The sequence below is a fragment of the Leucoraja erinacea genome, unplaced genomic scaffold, assembly GCF_028641065.1.
Source record: "Leucoraja erinacea ecotype New England unplaced genomic scaffold, Leri_hhj_1 Leri_267S, whole genome shotgun sequence".
Taxonomy (NCBI): domain Eukaryota; kingdom Metazoa; phylum Chordata; class Chondrichthyes; order Rajiformes; family Rajidae; genus Leucoraja; species Leucoraja erinaceus.
In genome coordinates, this window is record NW_026576168.1 from 79,303 (window position 1) to 105,000 (window position 25,698).

At 48.3% G+C, this 25,698-nt stretch overlaps 1 protein-coding gene across 2 annotated transcripts; it reads left to right on the plus strand.

The window, feature by feature from the left end:
- The first annotated feature begins 8,811 nt into the window (after positions 1 to 8,811).
- On the plus strand, positions 8,812 to 19,158 carry LOC129693351 (zinc-binding protein A33-like). 2 transcript variants are annotated; one of them, XM_055630194.1, is made up of 7 exons: positions 8,812 to 8,839; positions 9,337 to 9,764; positions 9,856 to 9,951; positions 14,353 to 14,586; positions 15,868 to 15,890; positions 15,990 to 16,108; positions 18,442 to 19,158. In XM_055630194.1, exons 1-7 carry the CDS (start codon positions 8,827 to 8,829, stop codon positions 18,972 to 18,974), a joined length of 1,446 nt encoding a protein of 481 aa, XP_055486169.1. In that variant the 5' UTR covers positions 8,812 to 8,826; the 3' UTR covers positions 18,975 to 19,158. The 2 variants fall into 2 exon arrangements, with proteins under 2 accessions (XP_055486169.1, XP_055486168.1); XM_055630193.1 differs by lacking the exon at positions 8,812 to 8,839 and adding an exon at positions 8,856 to 9,030.
- Positions 19,159 to 25,698: the final 6,540 nt, after the last annotated feature.

The following is a 25,698-nucleotide window of genomic DNA, read 5'->3' on the forward strand; positions in this document are numbered from 1 at the left end:
CCGTCCCAGGCAGTGAATGCTATTTGGCTGCAAGAGTTCCTCTGACTAACATTCATTGCCGTTTGCAAAGTTTACTTTGTCCTCCCCCCCGCGTACTAAAGCCCGTCGACCATTAAAATGTAAAGTATGTTTGCAGCATTTGCTCTCCACCCAACAGATTCATCGCAGTCGCTGCCTCAAAAAGGCTGGCAGTATCATCAAAGACCCACACCATCCTGGCCACACACTCATCTCCCTGCTACCTTCAGGTAGAAGGTACAGGAGCCTGAATACTGCAACAACCAGGTTTAGGAATAGCTACTTCCCCACAGCCATCAGGCTATTAAACCTGGCTCGGACAAAACTCTGATTATTAATAACCCATTATCTGTTATTTGCACTTTTTCAGTATATTCATGTGTGTGTATATATTTATACAATGTGAATGTGAATGATAATGATTCATTTATATTGTCAATGGTATACAGTACAGGACAACAAATGCTGATCTCCCTTGTTTTGTAGTAAAGGACACAACGACAGTATGCACTACTATGTCGCCAGCCGAACTCTTAGCCCATTGTGCTATCTGTCGTCCCTTATATGGACACACTGATCTGTTTTGTAGTAAATGCCTACTATGTTCTGTGTGCTGAAGCAAAGAAGAATTTCATTGTCCTATACAGGGACACATGACAATAAACTCACTTGAACTTGAACTTGATTTGTTTTCTTCGGAACGGATCTTTGGAAGAATGGGTTCAACCCGAATTCCAGATTCCAGGTGGGAGCCCGCTCTGCCTGTCTCTCTGTAGGATGCGGAGAACATTCCTTGTATCAGTTGCCGCCAGACCCCTCCCTCACCTCTCTCTCTGGTACATCATGTCTGTATCGGTGCTGCTTCCTGCTCTCGTTCACCGCCTAAACGCTTTATCTCCCTCACTGCCAGTTTCCAACCAGCACCCACTTTCCTCTGCTCGATCCCCGACTCTTCCCTTCGCTTTCTTGCCAATTCTTCCCTTCCCTCCCGTACCACCCCCTCCCCAGGCACTTGCCGTTGCAACCGCAAGAAATGCAACACCTGTCCCTTCACCTCCCCCCTCGACTCCATTCAAGGTCCCAAGCAGTCGTTCCAGGTGCGTCAAAGGTTCACCTGTATCTCCTCCAATCTCATCTACTGCATCCGCTGCTCTAGATGTCAGCTGATTTACATCGGGGAGACTAAGCGGAGGTTGGGCGATCGTTTCGCCGAACACCTCCGCTCAGTCCGCAATAACCTACCTGAGCTCCCGGTGGCTCAGCATTTCAACTCCCCCTCCCATTCCGACCTCTCTGCACTGGGTCTCCTCCATTGCCAGAGTGAGCAACACCGGAAATTGGAGGAACAGCACCTCATATTCCGCCTGGGTTGCTTGCGTCCGGATGGCATGAACGTTGAATTCTCCCAGTTTTGCTAGCCCTTGCTGTCTCCTCCCCTTCCTTAACCCTCGAGCTGTCTCCTCCCATCCCCCCGCCCTCGGGCTCCTCCTCCTCCCTTTTTCCTCCCTTCTCCCCCCCACCCCCCATCAGTCTGAAGAAGGGTTTCGGCCCGAAACGTTGCCTATTTCCTTCGCTCCATAGATGCTGCTGCACCCGCTGAGTTTCTCCAGCATTTTTGTGTACCGATGATCAGTTTTGTCAGGATGTAGATGTCGCTGCAAGACCAGCATGTATTGCACATCACTAATTGCCCACTGAGTAGATCGCTCGACCATTTCCAAGGACATTTGATCTTCAACTACTTTAAACGAGTTGGATCTTAAACAAAATAAGAGTGGTTGCGGTCATTGTATTTCAGACAGTTTATTTATTTCAAGCATTTGAGGTGATTAAGGTGGGGGAGAAATACTTAAAATTGTGTCCCTGGATTGTGCCATGGGATTCCTCGTTCAATAACTAAATGGGTGCCTCGCCACCGGACCCCAACCTCCAGTTCATGCCTCGAGTTCACCAGTTCCTTTTGGATTGCGGCCCTTGAGTTAAACCCGGGATTATTCCCGTCGTGATCTTACAGACCTCAATAAGATCACCCCTCATCCTACTGCGTTCCAATGAATAAGGACGTAGTCTGCCCAACCTCTCCCTATAGTGAGGCCCTCATGCCCAGGCAACATCCTCATGAATATTGTCTCCACCCTTTCCCATTTATCCACATTCTTCATACAGCAGAGTGAACAAAACTGAATACGGTGCATGAGAGACAAGTGGGTTGGCAGGACTTTCATATGAAGAAAGACTGGATAGACTCGGCTTGTACTCGCTAGAATTTAGAAGATTGAGGGGGGATCTTATAGAAACGTACACAATTCTTAAGGGGTTGGACACGCTAGATGCAGGAAGATTGTTCCCGATGTTGGGGAAGTCCAGAACTCGAGGTCACAGCTTAAGGATAAGAGGGAAATCTTTTAGGACCAAGATGAGAAAATCATTTTTTACACAGAGAGTGGTGAATCTGTGGAATTCTCTGCCACAGAAGGTAGTTGAGGCCACAGTTCATTGGCTATATTTAAGAGGGACTTAGATGTGACCCTTGTGGCTAAAGGGATCAGGGGGTATGGAGAGAAGGCAGGTACAGGATACTGATTTGGATGATCAGCCATGATCATATCGAATGGTGGTGCAGGCTCGAAGGGCCGAAGGGCCTACTCCTGCACCTATTTTCTATGTTTCTATGCTTCTAAGTGTACTGATGTGGATTAAAATATGTTTACATCCATCCTGATCCCGGGCTGTGAACGGAGATGTGGACGGCGGGTTCCACTGTCCAACGGGTGCGACGCCTCCTCAGTTACACTTCCATAGCGCTGATCCCTGTCCCTCTCACCCCTGTCATCGACAATCCCAGGGGAATCTCTCCGCTTTCGTCTATATTTAGGCCGGTTTAATGTCATGTGAGATTAGTTGGAAGTGGCCAGGACACCTTCACACTGAACACTTGCAGCCAGAACTTACAAAATTCTTAAGGGGTTGGACAGGCTGGATGCAGGAAGATTGTTCCCGATGTTGGGGAAGTCCAGAACAAGGGGCCACAGTTTAAGTATAAGGGGGAAGTCTTTTAGGACCGAGATGAGAAAATCATTTTTTACACAGAGAGTGGTGAATCTGTGGAATTCTCTGCCACAGAAGTTAGTTGAGGCCAGTTCTTTGGCTATATTTAAGAGGGTGTTAGATGTGGCCCTTGTAAAGGGATCAGGGGGTATGGAGAGAAGGCAGGTAGAGGATACAGAGTTGGATGATCAGCCATGATCATATTGAATGGCGGTGCAGGCTAGAAGGGCCGAATGGCCTACTCCTGCACCTATTTTCTGTGTTTCTAAATAACATTCATTGCCCGGGACGGCAGCGAGCGCAGTGGACACTCGCGGTACTCCAGGGGTTCAGCAGCTCGACGTCAGAGAAAACATTTTGAACCTTGCAGGAAGTTCTGGAGTGAAAATAGCTGCGAAAGAGCAGGTCGAGAGTTGGACCGAGGAGGTAGTTTGTCACATCTGCCTGATGTGGCCCGCGGGCCGATCCGGTGGCGCTGGAGTGCGGGCACAACCTCTGCCGCCCCTGCATCACACAGAGTTGGGACAGGGAAGGGAGAAACTCCTGCCCGTTATGCAGCGAGGAATCCACCGCGGAAGGAAGCCAGCTTCCAATTCAGCCAGTGCGAACTGTAATTACCGTATCATGTGTACGTACGTATACATCAGGGGATCTCCAAACTACGGCCCGCGGGCCACATCCGGCCCGCCACGTGATTTTATCCGGCCCGCAGCAAACTCAGCGCAGGAACAAGCAAGAAAACAGCAAATTGCCTCATCCGTCCAGTCCAGTCCACTCCCGCTCAGTATGATCACGGCAACTCCACTCCACATCTCTTCATCCTCTGTAAACACCTCAAATTACCACTAACACCAGTCCCCTCATCTTCCTACCTGCCTCTCCCTCGCCATCCACTGGCAAGATATTTGAATACCTGCCTTATTTCTCCCTCCCCGCTCGCAAACTCTCGTTCATCCTCACGTTCCACATTCGTTTTCCACGTCCCCACGTTCGCCCCCTCCCGTTCTCGATTACCCACGGAATAGGGGAGGTTGCACGTAAGGTCACTGGGTCATAGGGCTCGACGCACGGAGCCGCTCAATCCATCTGGAGGACACCCGTCGCTTCCGGTATATGTTATTAATGCAAGAAACACGTACTTTCCTACCTGTTAAAAACCGACAAAATTTTGAATTTTTGCGCTGAAAAAAATTGTGCGAGACCGGGTAAGTGTGAGAGACACGTACCCAACTTTAGAATTCCAAACGTGAAGCGAAATGAAGGTATAGAGAAGCGAGAACTGAAGGGACTACAGCAGCTAAAGTGCTTGGTAAACATTGGCCGTGCAGATATCGGAATTGAAAATATTGGGAATTATCGCGTTTGCTCACTGCATATCATCAACAGTAAGGCATTATTTGTGTATTTTCTTGATTCCTTAGGTATCTAAATAGTCTCAGAAGTGATAAATCTGGCTGTAAACGTTTCTTCAGATGCGTTTTCATTTTGCGAACCTTGGGCGATTTGAAAAATTTACAGCCAGATTTATCACTTCTGAAACTGTTTAGATGCCAAAGGAATCAAGAAAAAACACAAATAATGCCTTAGTTGATGAAATGCAGTGAGCAAACGGCAATCACTCTGGCTGTGGCTGTTGTCCCTTCAGCTCTCACTTCTATCTACCGTCATTTCTCCTCACTTTTGGAATTCTGAAGTAGGCTAAATGTCTCTCACGCTTATCTCGATTTCCATAATTATTTACAACGCAAAAAATGACAATTTTAGCGGGTTTTAACGGGCCCGCTACGCTGGAAACAATGGTAAGTGCCTACCTGCAGTTCATCGCGTGTAATCCATTTGGAGTAGCGTAGCAACAGTACGGGTCATGGGTCGTGACCCGACTGCCGTGAAACCTCCCTATTCCCCCTCTCCTACACGGTTAAAAACTCAGGGAAAGATGTCTGTTGTCCATCCGATGTTGTTGTGGGGAAAATCCCAGGCAAGGTTTGAGTTGTCCGCCCGGGCATGTGCCTGAGGCCGAGCGGCTTGTCCCCCGATCCCGGAGTTGCGCCGCTGCCCGAGTCACAGAATGTAGTTGGGGCCAGTTCATTGGCGTCATAGGACACGCCCACAATATCACAGGACACGCCCACAGTGTCAAAAGTACACAGTGTCATAGGACACGCCCACAGGGCAATAGAACACGCCCCAGTGTCATCGGACACGCCCCCAGCGTCATAGGACACGCCCACAGTGTCATAGGACACGCCCCCAGGGCAATAGGACACGCCCCCAGTGTGAATAGGACACGCCCACAGTGTCATAGGACACGCCCACAGGGCAATAGGACACGCCCCCAGTGTCATAGGACACGCCCACAGTGTCATAGGACACGCCCACAGTGTCATAGGACACGCCCCCAGCGCAATAGGACACGCCCCCAGTGTGAATAGGACACGCCCCCAGCGTCATAGGACACGCCCACAGTGTAATTAGTACACGCCCCCATTGTCATAGGACACGCCCGCAGTGTCATAGGACACGCCCACAGGGCAATAGGACACGCCCCCAGTGTGAATAGGACACGCCCCCAGCGTCATAGGACACGCCCACAGGGCAATAGGACACGCCCCCAGCGTCATAGGACACGCCCACAGGGCAATAGGACACGGGCCCCAGTGTGAATAGGACAGGGCCACAGGGTCCATCGGACACGCCCCCAGGGTCATAGGACACGCCCCCAGGGGGATAGGACACGCCCCCAGGGTCATATGACACGCCCACAGTGTAATAGGACACGCCCCCAGAAGGCGGGCCAAAGGACAGGCTAGTATAGGAAGATAAAACAGAAATAAAACAGAAAATGCTGGAGACAATGGCAAGAAAGAGAGGGAGAGGGGGAGAGGGGGAGAGAGAGAGGGAGAGAGAGAGAGAGAGAGAGAGAGAGAGAGAGAGAGAGAGAGAGAGAGAGAGAGAGAGAGAGGGAGAGAGAGAGAGAGAGAGAGAGAGAGAGAGAGAGAGAGAGAGAGAGAGAGAGAGAGAGAGAGAGAGGTGAGAGTCCAGGAGCCTGGTGTACACCTTCCCTAGCTAGCTACACCTTGCTAAAGGCCAAAAATTGCATTTTGCAGCCTAGACTAGCCTAGACAGAAATGCTTTTACTCTGGCACAAGGCCCCAAAAAAGTCCACAGACCAGTCCGCCATGTCTGTATCAAGTCAGCAGATGTATTTAAGCTTAAAAGCAGCTTGCTATACCTGTCACCCTCTCTCCCTGCCTCCCTCTTTCTCTGTAACTCTCTCTCCTCTCTCTCTCTCCTCTCCCCCTCACCCTCCCCCCCTCCCCCCCCCTCCCCCTCTCTCTCACTGTCTTCCCCCCCCCCCCCCCCCCCCCCCCATGTGTCCTCACTCCCTGTCATAATCCAAGCTGATGTGACAAATACAAGATTACAATTGCAGACAAAGTCTGTGTATGAGACAACTAGAGACGGTTTAAACACGGCTATCTGTAAGTGAGTGTGAGTGAGTGTGAGTGTGAGTGAGTGAGTGAGTTGTGTGTGAGTGGCCAGACCCGGCCGAGAAGCAGGGCTTTTCAGTCAGAAATCCACCATACATGATACACCAATACATCTAACCTGGGCCCCCCCAACCTTGACAGCTGGGCTAGCTAGCTAGCTAGACACCAGTCCTGGTAAAGTCACTGTTTGTCTGTTTCCAGTTCAATTTGAGGTCGAGGTCTATTTCAGATATGATCATTTGAAGTTGTCTGTATTTGAAGTTGTCTCTTTTGATGTGGCCCTTGTGGCTAAAGGGATCAGGGGGTATGGCGAGAAGGCAGGTACAGGATACTGAGTTGTATGATCAGCCATGATCATATTGAATGGCGGTGCAGGCTCGAAGGGCCGAATGGCCCCTACTCCTGCACCTATTGTCTATGTTTCTGTGTTCTAATAGCCTGATGGCTGTGGGGAAGTAGCTATTCCTGAACTTAGTTGTTGCTGTAACCACTCGATCTTGGAGGGAATATTCAATTTCCGATGCGTACACAGGGGCAGTGGATAAACGAAGTAGCGGATGGCATCCGCGGCCTTGGAATAGACTTTGGCCACTCGCGTTTTCTGTGAAGCGGAGATCGAGACGGCGTGAAAGCGAAGGGAGGAGTCGGGGCTCGAGCAGAGGAAAGTGGGTGCTGGTTGGAAACTGGCAGTGAGGGAGATGAAGCGTTAAAGCGGTGAACTAGAGCAGGAAGCAGCGCCGATACAGACATGATGTACCTGAGAGAGATGTGAGGGAGGGGTCTGGCGGCGACTGAAACAAGGAAGATTCCTGGGATGGCAGGACTTTCATATGAAGAAAGACTGGATAAACTTGGCTTGTACTTAGGTGAGACTCTTGAAAGGCGCCCATAAATAAAATTTATTATTATTATTATTGTACTCGCTATAATTTAGAAGATTGAGGGGGGATCTTATAGAAACTTACAAAATTCTTAAGGGGTTGGACAGGCTAGATGCAGGAAGATTATTCCCGATGTTAGGGAAGTCCAGAACTTGGGATCACAGTTTAAGGATAAAAGGGAAGTCTTTTAGGACCGAGATGATAAAATCATTTTTTACACAGAGAGTGGTTAATCTGTGGAACTCTCTGCCACAGAAGGTAGTTGAGGCCACAGTTCATTGGCTATATTTAAGAGGGAGTTCGATGTGGCCCTTGTGGCTAAAGGGATCAGGGGGTATGGAGAGAAGGCAGGTACAGGATACTGAGTTGGATGATCAGCCATGATCATATAGAATGGCGGTGCAGGCTCGAAGGGCCGAGTGGCCTACTCCTGCACCTATTTTCTATGTTACACGCATAGATTGCCCCCCATCAGTATGAAGAAGGGTTTCGGCCCAAAACATTGCCTATTTCCTTCGCTCCATAGATGCTGTTGCACCCGCTGAGTTTCTCCAGCATTTTTGTGCACCTTACATTGCCCCGAAGACTGCTGCATGAGCGACAGGGGCATTGTTGTGGATTAAAATAAGGGCGGAGGGAGGTCTCCGTCCATGCTGACCCCCGGGCTGTGAACGGAGATGCGGGCGGCGGGTTCCACCAAAGATCCTATAGCAGAGCTCTGGGTTCCACTGATCTTTGGGTTCCACTGCCCAGCGGGTGCTTCCTTTGCGCCAGTTCCCGGCTCTTTCTGCCCAGCCTTATTTCTTTCCCAAGCCCCTTTCTCAACTTTCGTCTATATTCAGGCCAGTTTAATGTCTAAGGTACACAAAATTGCTGGAGAAACTCAGCGGGTGCAGCAGCATCTACGGAGCGAAGGAAATAGGCGACGTTTCGGGCCGAAATCCTTCTTCAGACTGATGGGGGGTGGGGGGGGGGGGGGGAGAAGGAAGGAAAAGGGGAGGAGGAGGAGCCCGAGGGCGGGCGGATAGCAGTTTCTTCTTCTTCTTCTTCTTCTTCTTCTTTGGAGTTTTACGGCAGCCGGCATCCACAATGTTGCATTGCTGCCACCTTCTGGCTTCACTCCACAGTCCTCATGTCTTTACTTTATATCCTTTTTATAAGGCCAGAGGCCCTCAAGAAATTAAACAACAAATTTACTCCTTTTCCTTCCCCTCCATACTCTAGAATGTTCTTTTCTGATATATCTGTCATTCCAATTTTCTTCATTTCATTGATCAAAACTCTTCTTTCTGTTGCATATCTTCTACATGCAACTAGGGCATGCTGAACTGTTTCCGGCTGATGGCATTCCTCACACAGCCCAGTAGGGTGTTTTCCCAACATTTTTAATGTGCTGTTCAGGTGGGTGTGTCCTATCCTCAATCTTGCTAATACTACCTGTTCTCTCCTGTTCCCCCCTCTTCTTGCTGTAATGCCCACTCTGTTTTGTAGCGAATAGAGGTGTCTCCCCTTTGTCTCCTGTTCCCAGTATTGTTGCCATTCCTGATTTATTTTCTTCCACACAATGTGTCTTCCTTCAGATTTGGATAATTGTAGGTTTACCTCTATGTTCTCTTTTTTAACGGCCTCTTTTGCTAAATTTATCCACTTTTTTATTTCCTAGCACACCAATGTGTGCTGGGACCCACAACAAAGTCGGATAGCAGTTTAATGCAAAGATGGTTTAATGTCTAACTGGCCCCTCCCTCGTGTGTGACTAGTTGGAAGTGGATAGGACACCTTCACATTTGCAGCCAAATAGCATTCATTGCCCGGGACGGCAGCGTGCGCGGTGGGCACTCGCGGTACTGGAGGGGTTCAGAACCGCGACGTGATTGAAAACATTTTGCATCTTACAGGGCGGGCTGCAGATAAAATGGCTGCGAACGACCAGGTGGAGAGTTGGACCGAGGAGGTAGTTTGTCCCATCTGCCTGCATTTCTTCACCGACCCGGTGGCGCTGGACTGCGGGCACAACTTCTGCCGCTCCTGCATCACACAGAGTTGGGACAGGGAGGGGAGAAACTCCTGCCCGGAATGCAGAGAGGAATCTGCAAACCGCACCCTCAGGGTGAATCGGGCCTTGGTTAGACTGTCCATGAAAGCTCGAACACTGAGCCCGAATCTCAACGCGAAGAAAAGCAAACTTCAGTGCGAGGAACATCAGGAAGAACTGAAGCTGTTTTGTGAAACTGACAAGAAACTGATCTGTTTGATTTGCACAACTGCGGGGGAACACGGGTCTCACAGCTTAATGCTGATAGAAGAAGCAATTGAATTCTACAAGGTAAAACCAAATCACTTTTGATCACATCATTGTATAATCTTTTGTTTATTGTCTGACATTTTTTGTTCTCTGATCTGAAACCCAACCCCAGGAACAGGTGAAATCTTCTTTTGATTCTCTTACAAAAAAGGAATCAGAGATCCAGAAAACGGAGCAGGAACAGAAAGAGAGCATTTCTGGAGTTCAGGTGAGGCTTTGTGCTATCGATTTAATGTTTTTGTGTAGATTTCATCCCTGTGATGTGTGCAGTAATTTGGCACCTCTATAGAACTCAGTAATCGAGGACCACAATTCTTGGGAGAGGTTGAGCAGCCAAGGACATTACTCCCTGGAGCACAGCAGTCTGATGAATTAAATTAGAGTCCATTCCTATTTAAGATAAATCACCATCAAATAACATCATGTTCCAGGTTAAATTGTACTTAGGCCTATATAGCATAGTTAATTGCACAAATTCCGCTGGGCTTTTATATGCATTTGCTAATACTTGATCCTAACCACGTGTCGGTCATTGTACCTCTCTGCAGGCCATGTACCATGTGCTCTGGGTATGGCACTGCCCCATGGCATTGGTTTTAACGTAAGTTATCAACTGAACACTATAACTGAATCATGCATTATATCCCTGCATTATAACAGCAAACTAGAATGATGTCGCAAAGTAAAACAACTTGCCTCAAACAGCCTTAAACAGTGATTCTTGACTGCAAAAACTTCAATTTAATCTGATATTGATATATTGTTTGGCTGCAGCTAAGGAGAGCTTGTCATTGCATTCAGCCAAATATAGAAAACCAAATGGGACACTCCAACAGTTTGTACCTCCTATTAACCTCATGTCCCCGCTTTTCTCATTGAAATGGGTTGTTGTGGAAATGGTCGATAAAGTGGTTGATTTTCTGACATGAGTCACTTTGTATTCACTAGCCGAAGGTTGTGGTTGATCATATAAACCTGGTTCAGCTCGTATCTTTAATACCTAGACTAGCCTACTTGGGCCCAAGGACCTATTAGAAACATAGAAAATATGTGCAGGAGTAGGCCATTCGGTCCTTTGAGCCTGCACAGCCATTCAATATGATCATGGCTGATCATCCAACTCAGTATCCCGTACCTGCCTTCTCTCCATACCCCCTGATCGCTTTTGCCGCAAGGGCCACATCTAACTCCCTCTTAAATATAGCCAATGAACTGTGGCCTCAACTACCTTATGTGGCAGAGAATTCCACAGATTCACCATTCTCTGCGTGAAAAATGTTTTTCTCCTCTCGGTACTAAAAGACTTTCCCCTTATCCTTAAACTGTGACCCCTTGTTCTGGACTTCCCCAACATTGGGAATAATCTTCCTGCACCTAGCCTGTCCAACCCCTTAAGAATTTTGTAAGTTTCAATAAGGTCCCCCCTCAATCTTCTAAATTCTTGCGAGTACAAGCCTATGCAGTCTTTCTTCATTATGGGGGGAGGGGAGGGTCTGGTAAGGCCAAGGCAATGGGTTATCTGTCTGGCATGGGTCATTTTGTATTTCCTAGGCTGTTATTGATCATCTACATTTCATTTTAGCTGGTACCTTTAATATCTAGGCTAGCCTAGATTGGTCCAAGGGGCCATTTAGGGTGTCTGGTACACCCAAGGCAGTGGATAATTGTGCTGTCATAGGTAATTCTATATCCCCCAAGCTGTGTAGATCATTTCAGCTTGGTTTTGGCTGGGACCCACAATATCTAGGCTGGCCTAGTTGGACAGCATGGTCTAAGGAAGTGGTTCTCAACCTTTTTTCAGTGATGTACCCCCTGTGAAATATTTTTTCAGCCAAGTACCCCCTAACCAGCGCAAAGCATTTTTGGTTGAAAAAAAAAGACTTAAAACAGAGCACTGTGCCATCAGTGATGCTGCAGAAGTGCTGGCTTCATGCTACTGTTAGCTAATTTCTCCCCACAGAAAAAACACAGTGCCTTGGGTGGGTTGCAACTTGTGGACGTAAATCCAATTAAAACATAATCTTCACGATACAGCCGGAATTTTTCCGGCTCTGGTTTGGCCTTCTTTGCCACTTGTCCCTCCGTGTTCTCAAAATAATTGCTGCTAGGCTTCAACCAAGACTCCATCGTTTGAGTTGTGATTGACAGGTGATGCCGAGTGGCATATGACAGGTTGGGTCGAACCATCCTGGAATGGGGGAAGACTCTGGGTTTTTAGGATAATGAAATTGAATAGCCTACTGAATATAAAATTCATTTTATGAACATACTTATATTTTCCTGAAATATTTATTAAATAATTATTTTTAAAGGATTTTTGCATGGATGCTACTTTTTAAATATATGTAGGCCTATATTTTAAAATCTCACGTACCCCCTGGAGTGCCTTCACGTACCCCCAGGGGTACGCGTACCCCCATTTGAGAACCACTGGTCTAGGGTATACATTTTTCGGGAGTCTGGTACCTGTAGTGCAGCGGACTATTTGTCTGGTGTAACCCATTTTGGACTCTATGAACTCAACTTGTTCATTTGGCATTATTTTTGAGTGGTACCTTGCTCCTCTATATGCCAGCCCATTTTTAGGCCCTTTGTGGGGGGTCTGGCAGGCCTTTTGGAGTGTGAAAAATGTCTGCCGTTTGTGTTGATATAGGCGTGGCAGTGAGCACACCATGGTAGATTCAGATTCAGATTCAATTTAATTGTCATTGTCAGTGTACAGTACAGAGACAACGAAATGCATTTAGCATCTCCCTTGCAGAGCGACATAGCAAACGATTTGAATTAAAAAAAAAATAATAAGTGTCCGGGGGGGGGGGGGGGGGGGTGATTGGCAGTCACCGAGGTACGTTGTTGAGTAGGGTGACAGCCGCCGGAAAGAAGCTGTTCCTCGACCTGCTGGTTCGGCAACGGAGAGACCTGTAGCGCCTCCCGGATGGTAGGAGGGTAAACAGTCCATGGTTGGGGTGAGAGCAGTCCTTGGCGATGCTGAGCGCCCTCCGCAGACAGCGCTTGCTTTGGACAGACTCAATGGAGGGCAGCGTGGAACCGGTGATGCGTTGGGCAATTTTCACCACCCTCTGCAATGCCTTCCGGTCGGAGACAGAGCAGTTGCCATACCATACTGTGATGCAGTTGGTAAGGATGCTCTCGATGGTGCAGCGGTAGAAGTTCACCAGGATCTGAGGAGACAGATGGACCTTCTTCAGTCTTCTCAGGCAGAAGAGACGCTGATGAGCCTTCTTGATCATAGTGGGTAGTGGGTTTAAGTGGTACCTCACTTATCTATTTAACGCCCATATTTTGGCCACTTGGGGGGTTCCCCAGATCTACACGCAGTGGGTGGTAACTGGCAGGGTCCCAATTCCATTTATTTCAGGTGACCCCCTACACACTCCCATAGTCAGACATTGGTACCTAGTTCGTCTAACCTAATGTCTCTGGGCTGAAGGTCTAAATGGTCGGTGGCTGGCGTATACTATCATGAAACGAAATGATACGTTGGATGGTCAGTCTTTTACCCTTAGTAGGGGGATCGAGAATGTCGGGGTTTTGGTTTTAGGTGAGAGGGAAAAGATTTAAAATGAACGTGAAGGACAACTGTGGAAGTGGGTACATGGAACGAGCTGCCAGATGAGGTAGGTACACAAAAATGCTGGAAAAACTCAGCGGGTGCAGCAGCATCTATGGAGCGAAGGAAATAGGTGACGTTTCGGGCCAAAACCCTTCTTCAGTGACCGAGGGGGGGGGCGGGGAGAAGAAAGGATGAAGGAGGAGGAGGAGGAGCCCGATGGCTGAGGGAGAGATCGGAAGGGGAGGAGACAGCAGGGGCTAACAAAATTGGGAGAATTCATTGTTCATGACCCCATGATGCAGACTCCCCATATGAGGTGCTGTTCCTCCAATTTCCGGTGTTGCTCGCTCTGGCCATGGAGGAGGCCCAGGACAGGGAGGTCGGATTGGGAATGGGGGGGGAGTTGAAGTGCTGAGCCACCGGGAGGTCAGGTTGGTTATTGCGGACCGAGCGGAGGTGTTCAGCGAAACGATCGCCCAACCTCCGCTTGGTCTCACTGATATAGATCAGCTGACATCTAGGGCAGCAGATGCAACAGATGAGGCTGGAGGAGATAGATGAGGTAGTTGAGTCGGGTACCGTAATAACATTTAACACATATTCAAACAAATTTGTGGAGAGAAAGGTTTGAGAACTATCTTGGCCAAATGCGGACAATTGGAAATAGCGTAGATCTTGGTCGGTATCTAACATGCCTTGCTGTATGAATCTATGAAGTCTGTCATTCTAAATGGTGCTGCTGTCTGCTAGTTCTGGTGACCTGGTTCTGCCCACTGAGGAACATGAAATGAATTGCAGGGAATTGTAATGGGGAAATGGGAATGATGTAATTGTACGTTACTTTCGCATAATATTTCAGAATTATCAAGACGAGCTCTTGAATTGCCAAAGCTATGGATTAAACACATGTAAATGGGATTAGTGTAGATACGTACAGAGCCCGGCATAATCATGTTGGGCAGATGGCATATTTCTGTAGGGCATATTTCACTCGAAAGTGACGTAATATATCGATTCTCATCTTTCATCTGACAGGAAGAGTCGCGCAACCTTCAGTCACTGATCACATCCCAGTTTGCTGAACTGCACCAGATTCTCACTGAGAAAGAGCAGCGGTTACTCGGAGATGTCCGGGAAGAAGAGGAGAAGATTGTAAAAACAATGGAGAAAAATCTTCAAGAGATTCAAGAGAATTTAAATTCCATTCAGGAGGAACTCTCAAAATTACAGGGACAGATAGACCACAAGGACGGTGTGATATTTCTGAAGGTGAGGGGTTACACTACAGTTGGCGAAGTGAAAGTGCACAGTCACAAAATGGTGGGTTAAATTTCTGAAATAAATGCTGCATTTACCAGGAATTCAGTTCTGGGTCAATGTTCCATCTACTCACCACATCCGACAATAATGCCCCAAATTCCAGGAAACCTCATGTATTTATCCTACTTCAACTTAAATTCATCTGCAATATTGTCTTCAGGCCACCCTGTGAGTTCCACATTCTTTTTACTGTTATTCTTGTAGAATTTATTAAAGGCCATCATACATTTCAGGTTTTATTTTTCTTCTCCCCACAAGTAGTGACAATATTTCCAACCCCCACACATTTAAATCTGCCGCTGATCTTAAAATGTTCCATCCCATTTATCTGTGACATATTACAATAATAGACAATAGGTGCAGGAGTAGGCCATTCGGCCCTTCACACCAGTATCGCCATTCAATATGATCATGGCTTATCATCCACAATCAGTACCTCGTACCCGCCTTCTTGCTATATCCCCTGACTCCGCTATCTTTAAGGACTCTATCTAAATCTCTCTTAACCATATAACTATATAACAATTACAGCACGGAAACAGGCCATCTCGGCCCTTCAAGTCCGTGCCGAACAATTTTTTTTTTCCCCTTAGTCCCACCTGCCTGCACTCATACCATAACCCTCCATTCCCTTCTCATCCATATGCCTATCCAATTTATTTTTAAATGATACCAATGAACCTGCCTCCACCACTTCCACTGGGAGCTCATTCCACACCGCTACCACTCTGCGTAAAGAAGTTCCCCCTCATATTACCCCTAAACTTCTGTCCCTTAATTCTGAAGTCATGTCCTCTTGTTTGAATCTTCCCTATTCTCAAAGGGAAAAGCTTGTCCACATCAACTCTGTCTATCCCTCTCATCGTTTTAAAGACCTCTATCAAGTCCCCCCTTAACCTTCTGCGCTCCAGAGAATAAAGACCTAACTTATTCTTGAAAGCATCCAGAGAATTGGCCTCCACTGCCTTCTGAGGCAAATAATTCCACAGCTTCACAACTCTATGGGTGAAAATGTTTTTCCTCATCTCCATTCTAAGTGGCCTTCCCCTTATTCTTAAACTGTGTTCGATATCTCTACGACAATATCCATTTTCTGTCTGTGACAGCGGCAAGGAGTTGGGAAATGGGAATTAGCAGAGGGTGTCTTTAATAACAATTGGGTGAAATACCCACCGTCGGGATCATTCCGATCCACTCAGTCTATTGAGATCTGTATTTTATTTATTTCAGGAGGAAGCTGGTCGCAAGAGCAGGTAGGACATGCTTTTGATTGAAGCAATGTATGTTTATATAGTACAGCTCAAAAAAAACAGCTACTGCTCAGTTTCTAACCAGCTGTTAAATATTTGCAGGGTTAGTGATGAAACCAAACCAATGTTGGTGGTAGATGGTGCATTGCCCATTGAAAAGTATGATCGCACCCTTTTCTATAATGTGGCATTGAGGGAAAGAACTAATCTCATCAAACGAGGTAAAACTAATACCTTTTCCATTGTTCTTTTTTAAGACATCTTTATGCAATACTTATATGTGAAGATTAATGGTATTAATGGACTCTGGGGGAAGTATCACAAAAACAAAGCAAAGATTGTTTGCATTTGAACAGATCCTTGTTCCTGGGAGAATAGGTTTGCTGTGCTGGGTGAAATTGCGTAGACTAGGCCTGTGTACTCGAGGGTTCAGGTGTATTAGAGGAGAATTCAGTGAAACACAAAGTCCTTACAGGGCTCAGTGGGCTGGATGCAGGGAGGATGTTTCCCCTGTCTGAGGGGGTCTGGAGCCAGCGGAAACCCTCTGAATGTGAGCTGCACCATTTAGGACAGAGACAAGGAGACATTACTGCACACAGAGACTGGGTAACCTTTGGAATTCCCTGCACTGGTGGCTGTGGATAAACAGTGATTCAGTGCTCTTGGTGCCATGGTTGTACATTACAGAGTCGGGCCATTCGGCCCATCGCGCTCATGTCCACCTTTTTTCCCAGCCAAAAAAATCCCATTTGCCCACAACTCAGTTTCCCATCCCTGCCTTCTCTCCATACCCCCTGATCCCTTTAGCCACAAGGGCCACCATATCTAACTCCCACGGAAACAGGCCATCTTAAATATCCGTGCCGCACAAATGAATACTGTGGACCATAACCCTCCATTCCCTCCAATTTATTTTTAAATGATAAAAACGAACCTGCCTCCACCACCTTCACTGGAAGCACATCTAACTCCCTCTTAAATATAGCCAATGAACTGGCCTCAACTACCTTCTGTGGCAGAGAATTCCACAGATTCACCGCTCTCTGTGTGAAAAATGATTTTCTCATCTCAGTCCTAAAAGATTATCCCCCTTATCCTTAAACTGTGACCCCTTGTTCTGGACTTCCCCAACATCGGGAACAATCTTCCTGCATCTAGCCTGTCCAACCCCTTAAGAATTTTGTAAGTTTCTATAAGATCCCCCCTCAATCTTCTGAATTCTAGCGAGCTCAAGCCGAGTCTATCCAGTCTTTTTTCATATGAAAGTCCTGACATCCCAGGAATCAGTCTGGTGAACCTTCTCTGTACCGGGGAGAAGCCACTCTGCCTCAGACACAGGCGGGCGGACAACTGAACCCTTGCCCGGGATTTCACTCCAACATCTTTTCACCGGGGGAATTTTGCGGGTTACCAGGAACGAGAGAGGATGGTCCCTGCGGACGGGGTATAACAAATGTGGATAGTGATGATGAACGAGAGATTTTCGGCTTGTACTCGCTAGAATTTAGAAGATTGAGGGGGGGTCTTATAGAAACTTACAAAATTCTTAAGGGGTTGGACAGGCTAGATGCAGGAAGATTGATCCCGATGTTGGGGAAGTCCAGGACAAGGGGTCACAGCTTAAAGATAAGGGGGAAATCCTTTAGGACCGAGATGAGAAAAACCTTTTTCACACAGAGAGTGGTGAATATCTGGAGTTCTCTGCCACAGAAGGTAGTTGAGGCCACAGTTTATTGGCTATATTTAAGAGGGCGTTAGATGTGGCCCTTGTGGCTAAAGGGATCAGGGTATGGAGAGAAGGCAAGGATGGGATACTGAGTTGGATGATCAGCCGTGATCATATTGAATGGCAGTGCAGGCTCGAAGGGCCGAATGGCCTACTCCTGCACCTATGTTTCTATGATTGAGCTGCTTGGAGGTTGGGTGACGGGTGGTGTGCAGCAGAGATCGGTGCTACAACCTTTGCTGTTTATTTGATGTTTTCACGGCTTGGATTCGAATGTTGGAGATGTGACTAGTAAGTTGTGGAGTAAGGGAAATGTTATGGATAGCGAGGAAGGAGGTTGAAATCTGCAGCAGGATAGAGGCTAAATCTTCGGAACATTATGTTCATACAGAGATATGAAAACTGGAGGGAGCAGGTTTAACACAAGGATGCAGTTTTAAAGTGGATCTGAGTGGCGAGTTTTCTTCACACACACACACACACACACAAAATGGTTGATATATGGAATATTTTGCCAGAGAAGGTGGTGGAATCAGATGTAATCAAAACATCTAAGAGGCATTGCAATTTCACAAACGAGGTGTAGAATAATACGGTTCTCTGGAATTCTGTGCCACAGAAGGTAGTTGAGGCCAGTTCACTGGCTATATTTAAGAGGGCATTAGATGTGGCTAAAGGGATCAGGGGGTATGGAGAGAAGGCAGGGATGGGATACTGAGTTGGATGATCAGCCATGATCATATTGAATGGTGGTGCAGGCTCGAAGGGCCGAATGGCCTCTACTCCTGCACCTATTTTCTATGTTTCTATGTTTCTCCCCCCCCCCAGTCTCCGTCACCCTGGATGTGGAAACAGCGCATCCGAGGCTCGAGGTGTCCGAGGATCGGAAGAGGGTGAGAGGGATTCGGACCGAGAGGAGTCTCCCTGACACCGGGAAGAGGTTTACAGACAGTCTGTGTGTCCTGGGATTGGAGGGATTCACATCGGGGAGACATTACTGGGAGGTGGAGGTGGCGGGGAGTCGTGGCTGGAGTCTGGGAGTCGCCGCAGAGTCTGTGGAGAGGAAAGGAGAGGACGACCTGACCCCGGAGACTGGAGTCTGGAGCATCGGGCGGTGGGATGACGAGTTCGATGCACTCACCTCCCCTCCATCCCATCTCCCTGCCCGTTCCATCCCTGGGAAGGTGGGAGTTTATCTCGGTTACGAGTCCGGGACAGTTGCATTTTATGACGCGGACACCAAGTCCCATCTCCACACCTTCGCCGGGAATAAATTCACGGAAAAACTTTATCCTTACTTCTGGACGAGGGACGAAGCCCAGTGGCTGAGAGTCTGCTCCGGTTCTGCTCCGGGTGTGTAAAAAGAGTCGGGTCCCGGGAACGGCGTCAGAAGCGGGGCTGAGTGGCAGAAACCCGGTGGACAACAGCCCGGCGCTGCACAGGCCCCATTTAATCCCCATATTCCGTGTCGTGAAACCGCAGTGAGCGCGGAAATAAAACGGGGAATGTAAATGTGGGGAGAAGTGAAATAAACAGCAACTGAAATCGGAGCTGTCTGTTGATCCGTTCATTTCAACGCGTCCGTCAATGGGACAGAAATACTTTTGTGAAAATATAGGGGGGGTTGCACATAAGGTCATCGGGTCAAAGGGCGCGACGTACAAAGCAGCTCAATCCATGTGGAGGACATGGCAGCCTCCGGCATACACTTAATACACAAATCGCATACTTTCTGACCTGTTATAAACTGCCGAAATGGTCAATTTGTGCGCTGTAAATAATTGTGGATGAACGCTCTGAGCCAAATGCTCTCGTATCTTTGCTCTGATCCCAAACATTAAGGTGTAAGTGGCGGAAGGTGCGCATCCCTCGGGGCAGCCCCCACTCTTCCTCCCCCCCCCCCCCCCCTCTGCAGCCACATTGTCATGGGCTGTGGGTCGGCAGCGCCCACACATGCGGGACCGGGTTGAGCGGGGCCATGGCTCCGGGCAGCGGACACACGGCGACAAAAATCCGGCAACAGAGTTGGGAGCAGTTTGGTCCCTCCACCGCACTGCACCGGTACCCACACCCGCTTCCTCCCTCCCACCATCGCCCCCGACTGCGGGGATAGACAGCCCGGGGCCCGTGAGTGCGGAACCAGTCATGGGGCTGTCCCACTGCGGTGACCTAATCTGCGAGTTCAGAAGAGTATCTTCGACCTTCAAGCTTGAGGGCAGTCGCCTTGAAATCATCGAGCTGGATCGACCGTCAGCGATGAAGCCGCAAGCTGGATCGACCGACCGCACACACACACACACAAACGCGTCGCAAAGGCGGGGGCCAGGGAAAGCGGGGGAGTGCTGTCTGAAATTCACACTCGCGATGAAGAGGAAGGTAAAAGACAGCTGCACAGTGTACAGTAAATCCTTTAGAGAGCGCAGGGGGGCGAGGAAGGGAGAGAAGGGGGAGAAGGAGTGGAGACACTTTTAAGAAGTCAGACAACATAATAAAGTTTAGCGGGCATTTAACCAACCGCTCGGTTTTCCTTGGTCCTGAAAACTCCAATGAGCCAAGAAAAATGCCCGGTCAGCGAAGGAGATTGCCTACGGTTGCCCTTGACTGCCTGTAACTACATAACAAACCCACTCCACTGCACTACGAGTTAAAAACCCATGCCGACCAATTTATACTCGAGGAAAATTTTCAACATGCTGATTATTGATTAAACATGTGCATTAAATAAAACACCAGGCTACAGATTTTTGGTTCTTGAGTCGAGCAACTACTCGTGGTAAAAAAGCTGTTTTTATGTCTGGCTGCGGCAGCTTTGACAGTCTGGGGTCGCCTTCCGGAGGGCAGTGATTCAAAGTGTTTGTGGCCAGGGTGAGAGGGGTCAGAGATGACCTTGCCCGCTCGCTTCCTGGCCCTTGCAGTGTACAGTTCGTCAATGGAGGGAAGGTTGCAGCCAATGAAGAATGTAGGTGAACAGAGGGATCTGGGAATAACTGCACAGTTCCCTGAAAGTGGAATCTCATGTAGATAGGGTGGTAAAGAAAGCTTTTGGTGTGCTGGCCTTTATAAATCAGAGCATTCAGTATAGAAGTTGGGATGTTATGTTAAAATTGTACAAGGCATTGGTGAGGCCAATTCTGGAGTATGGTGTTCAATTTTGGTCGCCTAATTATAGGAAGGATGTCAACAAAATAGAGAGAGTACAGAGGAGATTTACTAGAATGTTGCCTGGGTTTCAGCAACTAAGTTACAGAGAAAGGTTGAACAAGTTAGGGCTTTATTCTTTGGAGAGCAGAAGGTTAAGGGGGGACTTGATAGAGGTTTTTAAAATGATGAGAGGGATAGACAGAGTTGACGTGGAAAAGCTTTTCCCACTGAGAGTAGGGAAGATTCAAACAAGGGGACATGACTTGAGAATTAAGGGACTGAAGTTTAGGGGTAACATGAGGGGAGCTTCTTTACTCAGAGAGTGGTAGCTGTGTGGAATGAGCTTCCAGTGAAGGTGGTGGAGGCAGGTCCGTTTTTATCATTTAAAAATAAATTGGATAGTTATATGGATGGGAAGGGAATGGAGGGTTATGGTCTGAGCGCAGGTATATGGGACTAGGGGAGATTATGTGTTCAGCACGGACTAGAAGGGTCGAGATGGCCTGTTTCCGTGCTGTAATTGTTATATGGTTATAATATCCTTCTCTGCTGATCGGACGATTCGCTGCAGCCTCCAGGTGTCGTGCTTGGTGGCTGAGCCAAACCAGATCATGATGGAGAGGCTCTACGGTGAGGACCATCATTGGCTCTAGCGATGGCCTTTTTGTAGATTGGTAGCCCCCCATCGTGATGGTTCCCAGTGTGGCAGGTTTGAGACAAATGCTTCCTCAGAATAGGTGCTGCCGTAGGCACAGTGGAGATGATTTCATCCTCTGGTTGTGCCCCATTTTCGACTGCCCACATTCCCACGAGAAAGCCGATGTCTCGGACCAGCTCCCCAAAGACTCCCAAGCCTTCTGCTGAAGGCCTTGAGATTCTCTCTGTTCTGTATGTTACTTTATTCCCAGGCTTCTGCTGATAAGCTCATTTCTTTCTAAGTTATATTTTTCAGAGTTCTAGTATAATTCAACCATCCCTATAAACCCTTTTCTCACACCAGGAACTTAAAAGACTCCACAGATGTGACTGTGGTGTTGTTGATGGTGAGAGGGATGAGGGGAGTGGGAGCTATCCTAAGGTCTACAATCAATTCCACTGTCTTAAGAGCATTGAGCTCCAGGTTTTTGCGACATTGATCTCTCTTCAAGTTATAAGCCACTGAGAGTCTCAAGCAGTGTACTATTTACAGCCGCCACAATCATCTTCATCTCGGCTATCTCTTGCTACATGGTCAAGCTCAGCACAGGTCAGTACCTTCGAATACAATTCTCTGCAGTTTCAAGAGAGAGCTAGATAGGGCTCTTAAAAATAGCGGTGTCAGGGGATATGGTGAGAAGGCAGGAATGGGGTACTGATTGGGGATGATCAGATATGATCATGGCAGTGCTGGCTCGAAGGGCTGAATGGCCTACTCCTGCACTTATTGTCTATTGTCATAACTATCTGTAACCCATCTCCCACTCCCCCATCTCTATTCCCTCTGCCTCACCAGTTTGTGCACCCATTGCTTCAACTATCCCGCCCCATCCCCTTTCCCTTCAACAATTTGACTGGATTGAAGGCAGCAAGAATCAATTGGTGAAACTGTGGATGTGCGATAGGCTTGGATAGAGTGGATGTGGAGAGGATGTTCCCACTAGTGGGAGAGTCTAGGACTAGAGGTCACAGCTTCAGAATTAAAGAACGATGAGGAGGAATATCTTTATTCAGAGGGTGGTGACTCTGTGGAATTCTTTGCCACAGAAGGCTGTGGAGGCCACAAGTCAATGGATATATATATATATGGCAAGGGGAGATAGATTCTTGATTAGTACGGGTGTCAGGGGTTATGGGGAAAAGGTAGGAGAATTAGGTTAAGAGGGAGATATACTGCAGATCAGCCAGTATATCTGATGGCGGAGTGGACTTACATTGAAACATAGAAAATAGGTGCAGGAGTAGGTCATTCGGCCCTTCAACCCTGCACCGCCATTCAATATGATCATGGCTGATCATCCAACTCAGGAGTATCCTGCTCCTGCCTTCTCTCCATACCCCCTGGTCACTTTAGCCACAAGGGCCACATCTAACTCCCTCTTAAATCTTGATGGGACGAATGGCCCAATCCTGCTCCGATCACTTCTGACCTTATGGGAGGCCAAAGATTTGAGTATAGGAGCAGGGAGGTTCTACTGCAGGCTGTACAGGGTCTTGGTGAGACCACACCTGGAGTATTGCGTACAGTTTTGGTCTCCTGATCTGTGGAAGGACATTCTTGCCATAGAGGGAGTGCAGAGAAGGTTCACCAGACTGATTCCTGGGATGTCAGGACTTTCATATGAAGAAAGACTGCATAGACTCGGCTTGTACTCGTTAGAATTTAGAAGATTGAGGGGGGATCTTATAGAAACCTACAACATTCTTAAGGGGTTGGACAGGCTAGATGCAGGAAGATTGTTCCCGATGTTGGGGAAGTCCAGGACAGGAGGTCACAGCTTAAGGATAAGGGGGAAATATTTTAGGACCGAGATGAGAAAAACATTTTTCACACAGTGGTGTGGTGAATCTGTGGAATTCTCTGCCACAGAAGGTAACCATTGAGGCCAGTTCATTGGCTATATTTAAGAGGGACTTAGATGTGGCCCTTGTGGCTAAAGGGATCAGGGGGTATGGAGAGAAGGCAGGTACAGGATACTGAGTTGGATGATCAGCCATGATCATATTGAATGACGGAGCAGGCTCGAAGGGCCGAATGGCCTACTCCTACATCTATTTTCTATGTTTCAAAGATGACGGTTTCTGTGGGGATTATAGGGCTGTTTGAAACAATAGGCAGGCAGGGACTAGACTGGGATGGTACATTAAAGTGATTTTAAAATACACCAAAGAAACGTTGTCCCATTAACGAGGCGAGCTGCAGATAGTTCAACTCGTGTGGTTTGGACCCTGGCTGCAGATGCTGTCCCATTCTATCACCCACTGCGGGCCCAGACCACACGTAGCATGAACACAAATACGCGCGAGTGATCAGATAAACAGGTGGGACTGGAAAAAATTGTTTAAAGGTACCAACCGCATCGTATTTAACGGGAGCCATCACTCCAGCCGTTTGTGCCTGTCTTTAGATTCAACCAGCAGAACTCGCTAGAATTTGGAAGATTGAGGGGGGATCTTATAGAAACTTACAAAATTCTTAAGGGGTTGGACAGGCTAGATGCAGGAAGATTGTTCCTGATGTTGGGGAAGTCCAGAACAAGGGGTCACAGTTTAAGGATAAAGGGGAAATCTTTTAGGACCGAGATGAGAAAAACGTTTTTCACACAGAGAGTGGTGAATCTGTGGAACTATCTGCCACAGAAGGTAGTTGAGGCCACAGTTCATTGGCTATATTTAAGAGGGAGTTAGATGTGGCCCTTGTGGCTAAAGGGATCAGGCGGTATGGAGAGAAGGCAGGTACAGGATACTGAGTTGGATGATCAGCCATGATCATATTGAATGGCGGTGCAGGCTCGAAGGGCCGAATAGCCTCTACTCCTGCACCTATTTTCTATGTATCTGCAGTTACACAAAAATGCTGGAGAAACTCAGCGGGTGCAGCAGCATCTATGGAGCGAAGGAAATAGGCAACGTTTCGGGCCCGAAACGTTGCCTATTTCCTTCGCTCCATAGATGCTGCTGCACCCGCGGAGTTCCTCCAGCATTTTTTGTGTACCTTCGATTTTCCAGCATCTGCAGTTCCTTCTTAGACGACATCTGCAGTTCTTAGCTTCACATCACGCCGCGGCAGAACTTACCTTCTCACCCCGATAACACTGAGGAATGAAACACGAGATACGCAAGAGAAGGCTTTGAATTGACAGTACAACGCAGAGAGTGGCTGTAATTAATGCTTTTACTGTAGAAGTCACTAATAAATTACATGCCAAAGCAGGGGATTGAAAATTAGTTATTAGTCTGAAGTTTACATTCAGTTGAAGAGAGCGTCTCGTGTCATATAAGGTTTGGGTCTGAAAAGCGTTGGTGTGTTGTCAGTGGATGCTGTATGATGGTATTATAGCCTCTCCTCCCCAACCCCTCCTCACTCCCCTCACCTCCTCCTCTCCCTACCTCCCCTCACCTCCACCTCCCCTCACCTCCTCCTCTCCCCACTTCCCCTCTCTCCCCTCCCTCTCCCGCCACCAACCACCTCATCACGCCCCATCCCCTATTCAATATTCCCCTTCTCACCCTCCTCTCCTCCCCTCCTCACTCCTCCCCTCCTCTCCCTCTCCTCCACCCATCCTCTCTTTCCTTCCTCTTCTACCTTCCCTACTCCTCCTCCTCCTCTCCCCCTTTCCCGCTCCCTCTACCCCCACATCCTCTCCTCCCGCCCCCTCCTCCCTTCCTACCCTCCACACCCCGCACCCCTCCTCCCATCGGCCTCTACCCGCCTCCTCTCCCTTCCCCCTCTCTTCACTGCTCATCTCCCCCTCCCCAATTCGTGCTCATCCCCTCCTCTCTTCCACTCTCTCCTCTCCCCTCCCCGCTCCTCCTCTCCCCCTCCCCGGCACTCTACTACCTCATCCCGCCCTCATCCACTCTCCCTCTCCCCCTCCTCTCCCCCCTCTCCTTCCCCCTTCTCCCTCCCTCACCCCCCTCGCCTCCCTCTCCCCCTTCTCCCTCTCCTCCCCCCCCCCTCCCCTCTATCTCCCTCTCCCCCCCCCCCCCTATCTCTCTCCCCCTCTCCCCCTCCCCTCCTTTCCTCCTCTCCCATTCTCTCCGCACCCCATCACCTACATTCTTCCCTCCTTCTCTTTTCTCCCGCTTCTTGCTCCATCTCCCGTCCCCTCCCTTCCTCTTCCCTCCCCTGCTCTCCTCCCTCCCCTCATCTCCCCTCCCCCACTTCCTCTCCTCTTCCTCCCTCCACCCTTCTCTCTCTCTCCCCCTCTCTCTCCTCCCTCCTCTCTCCTCCCTCTCCTCTCCCCT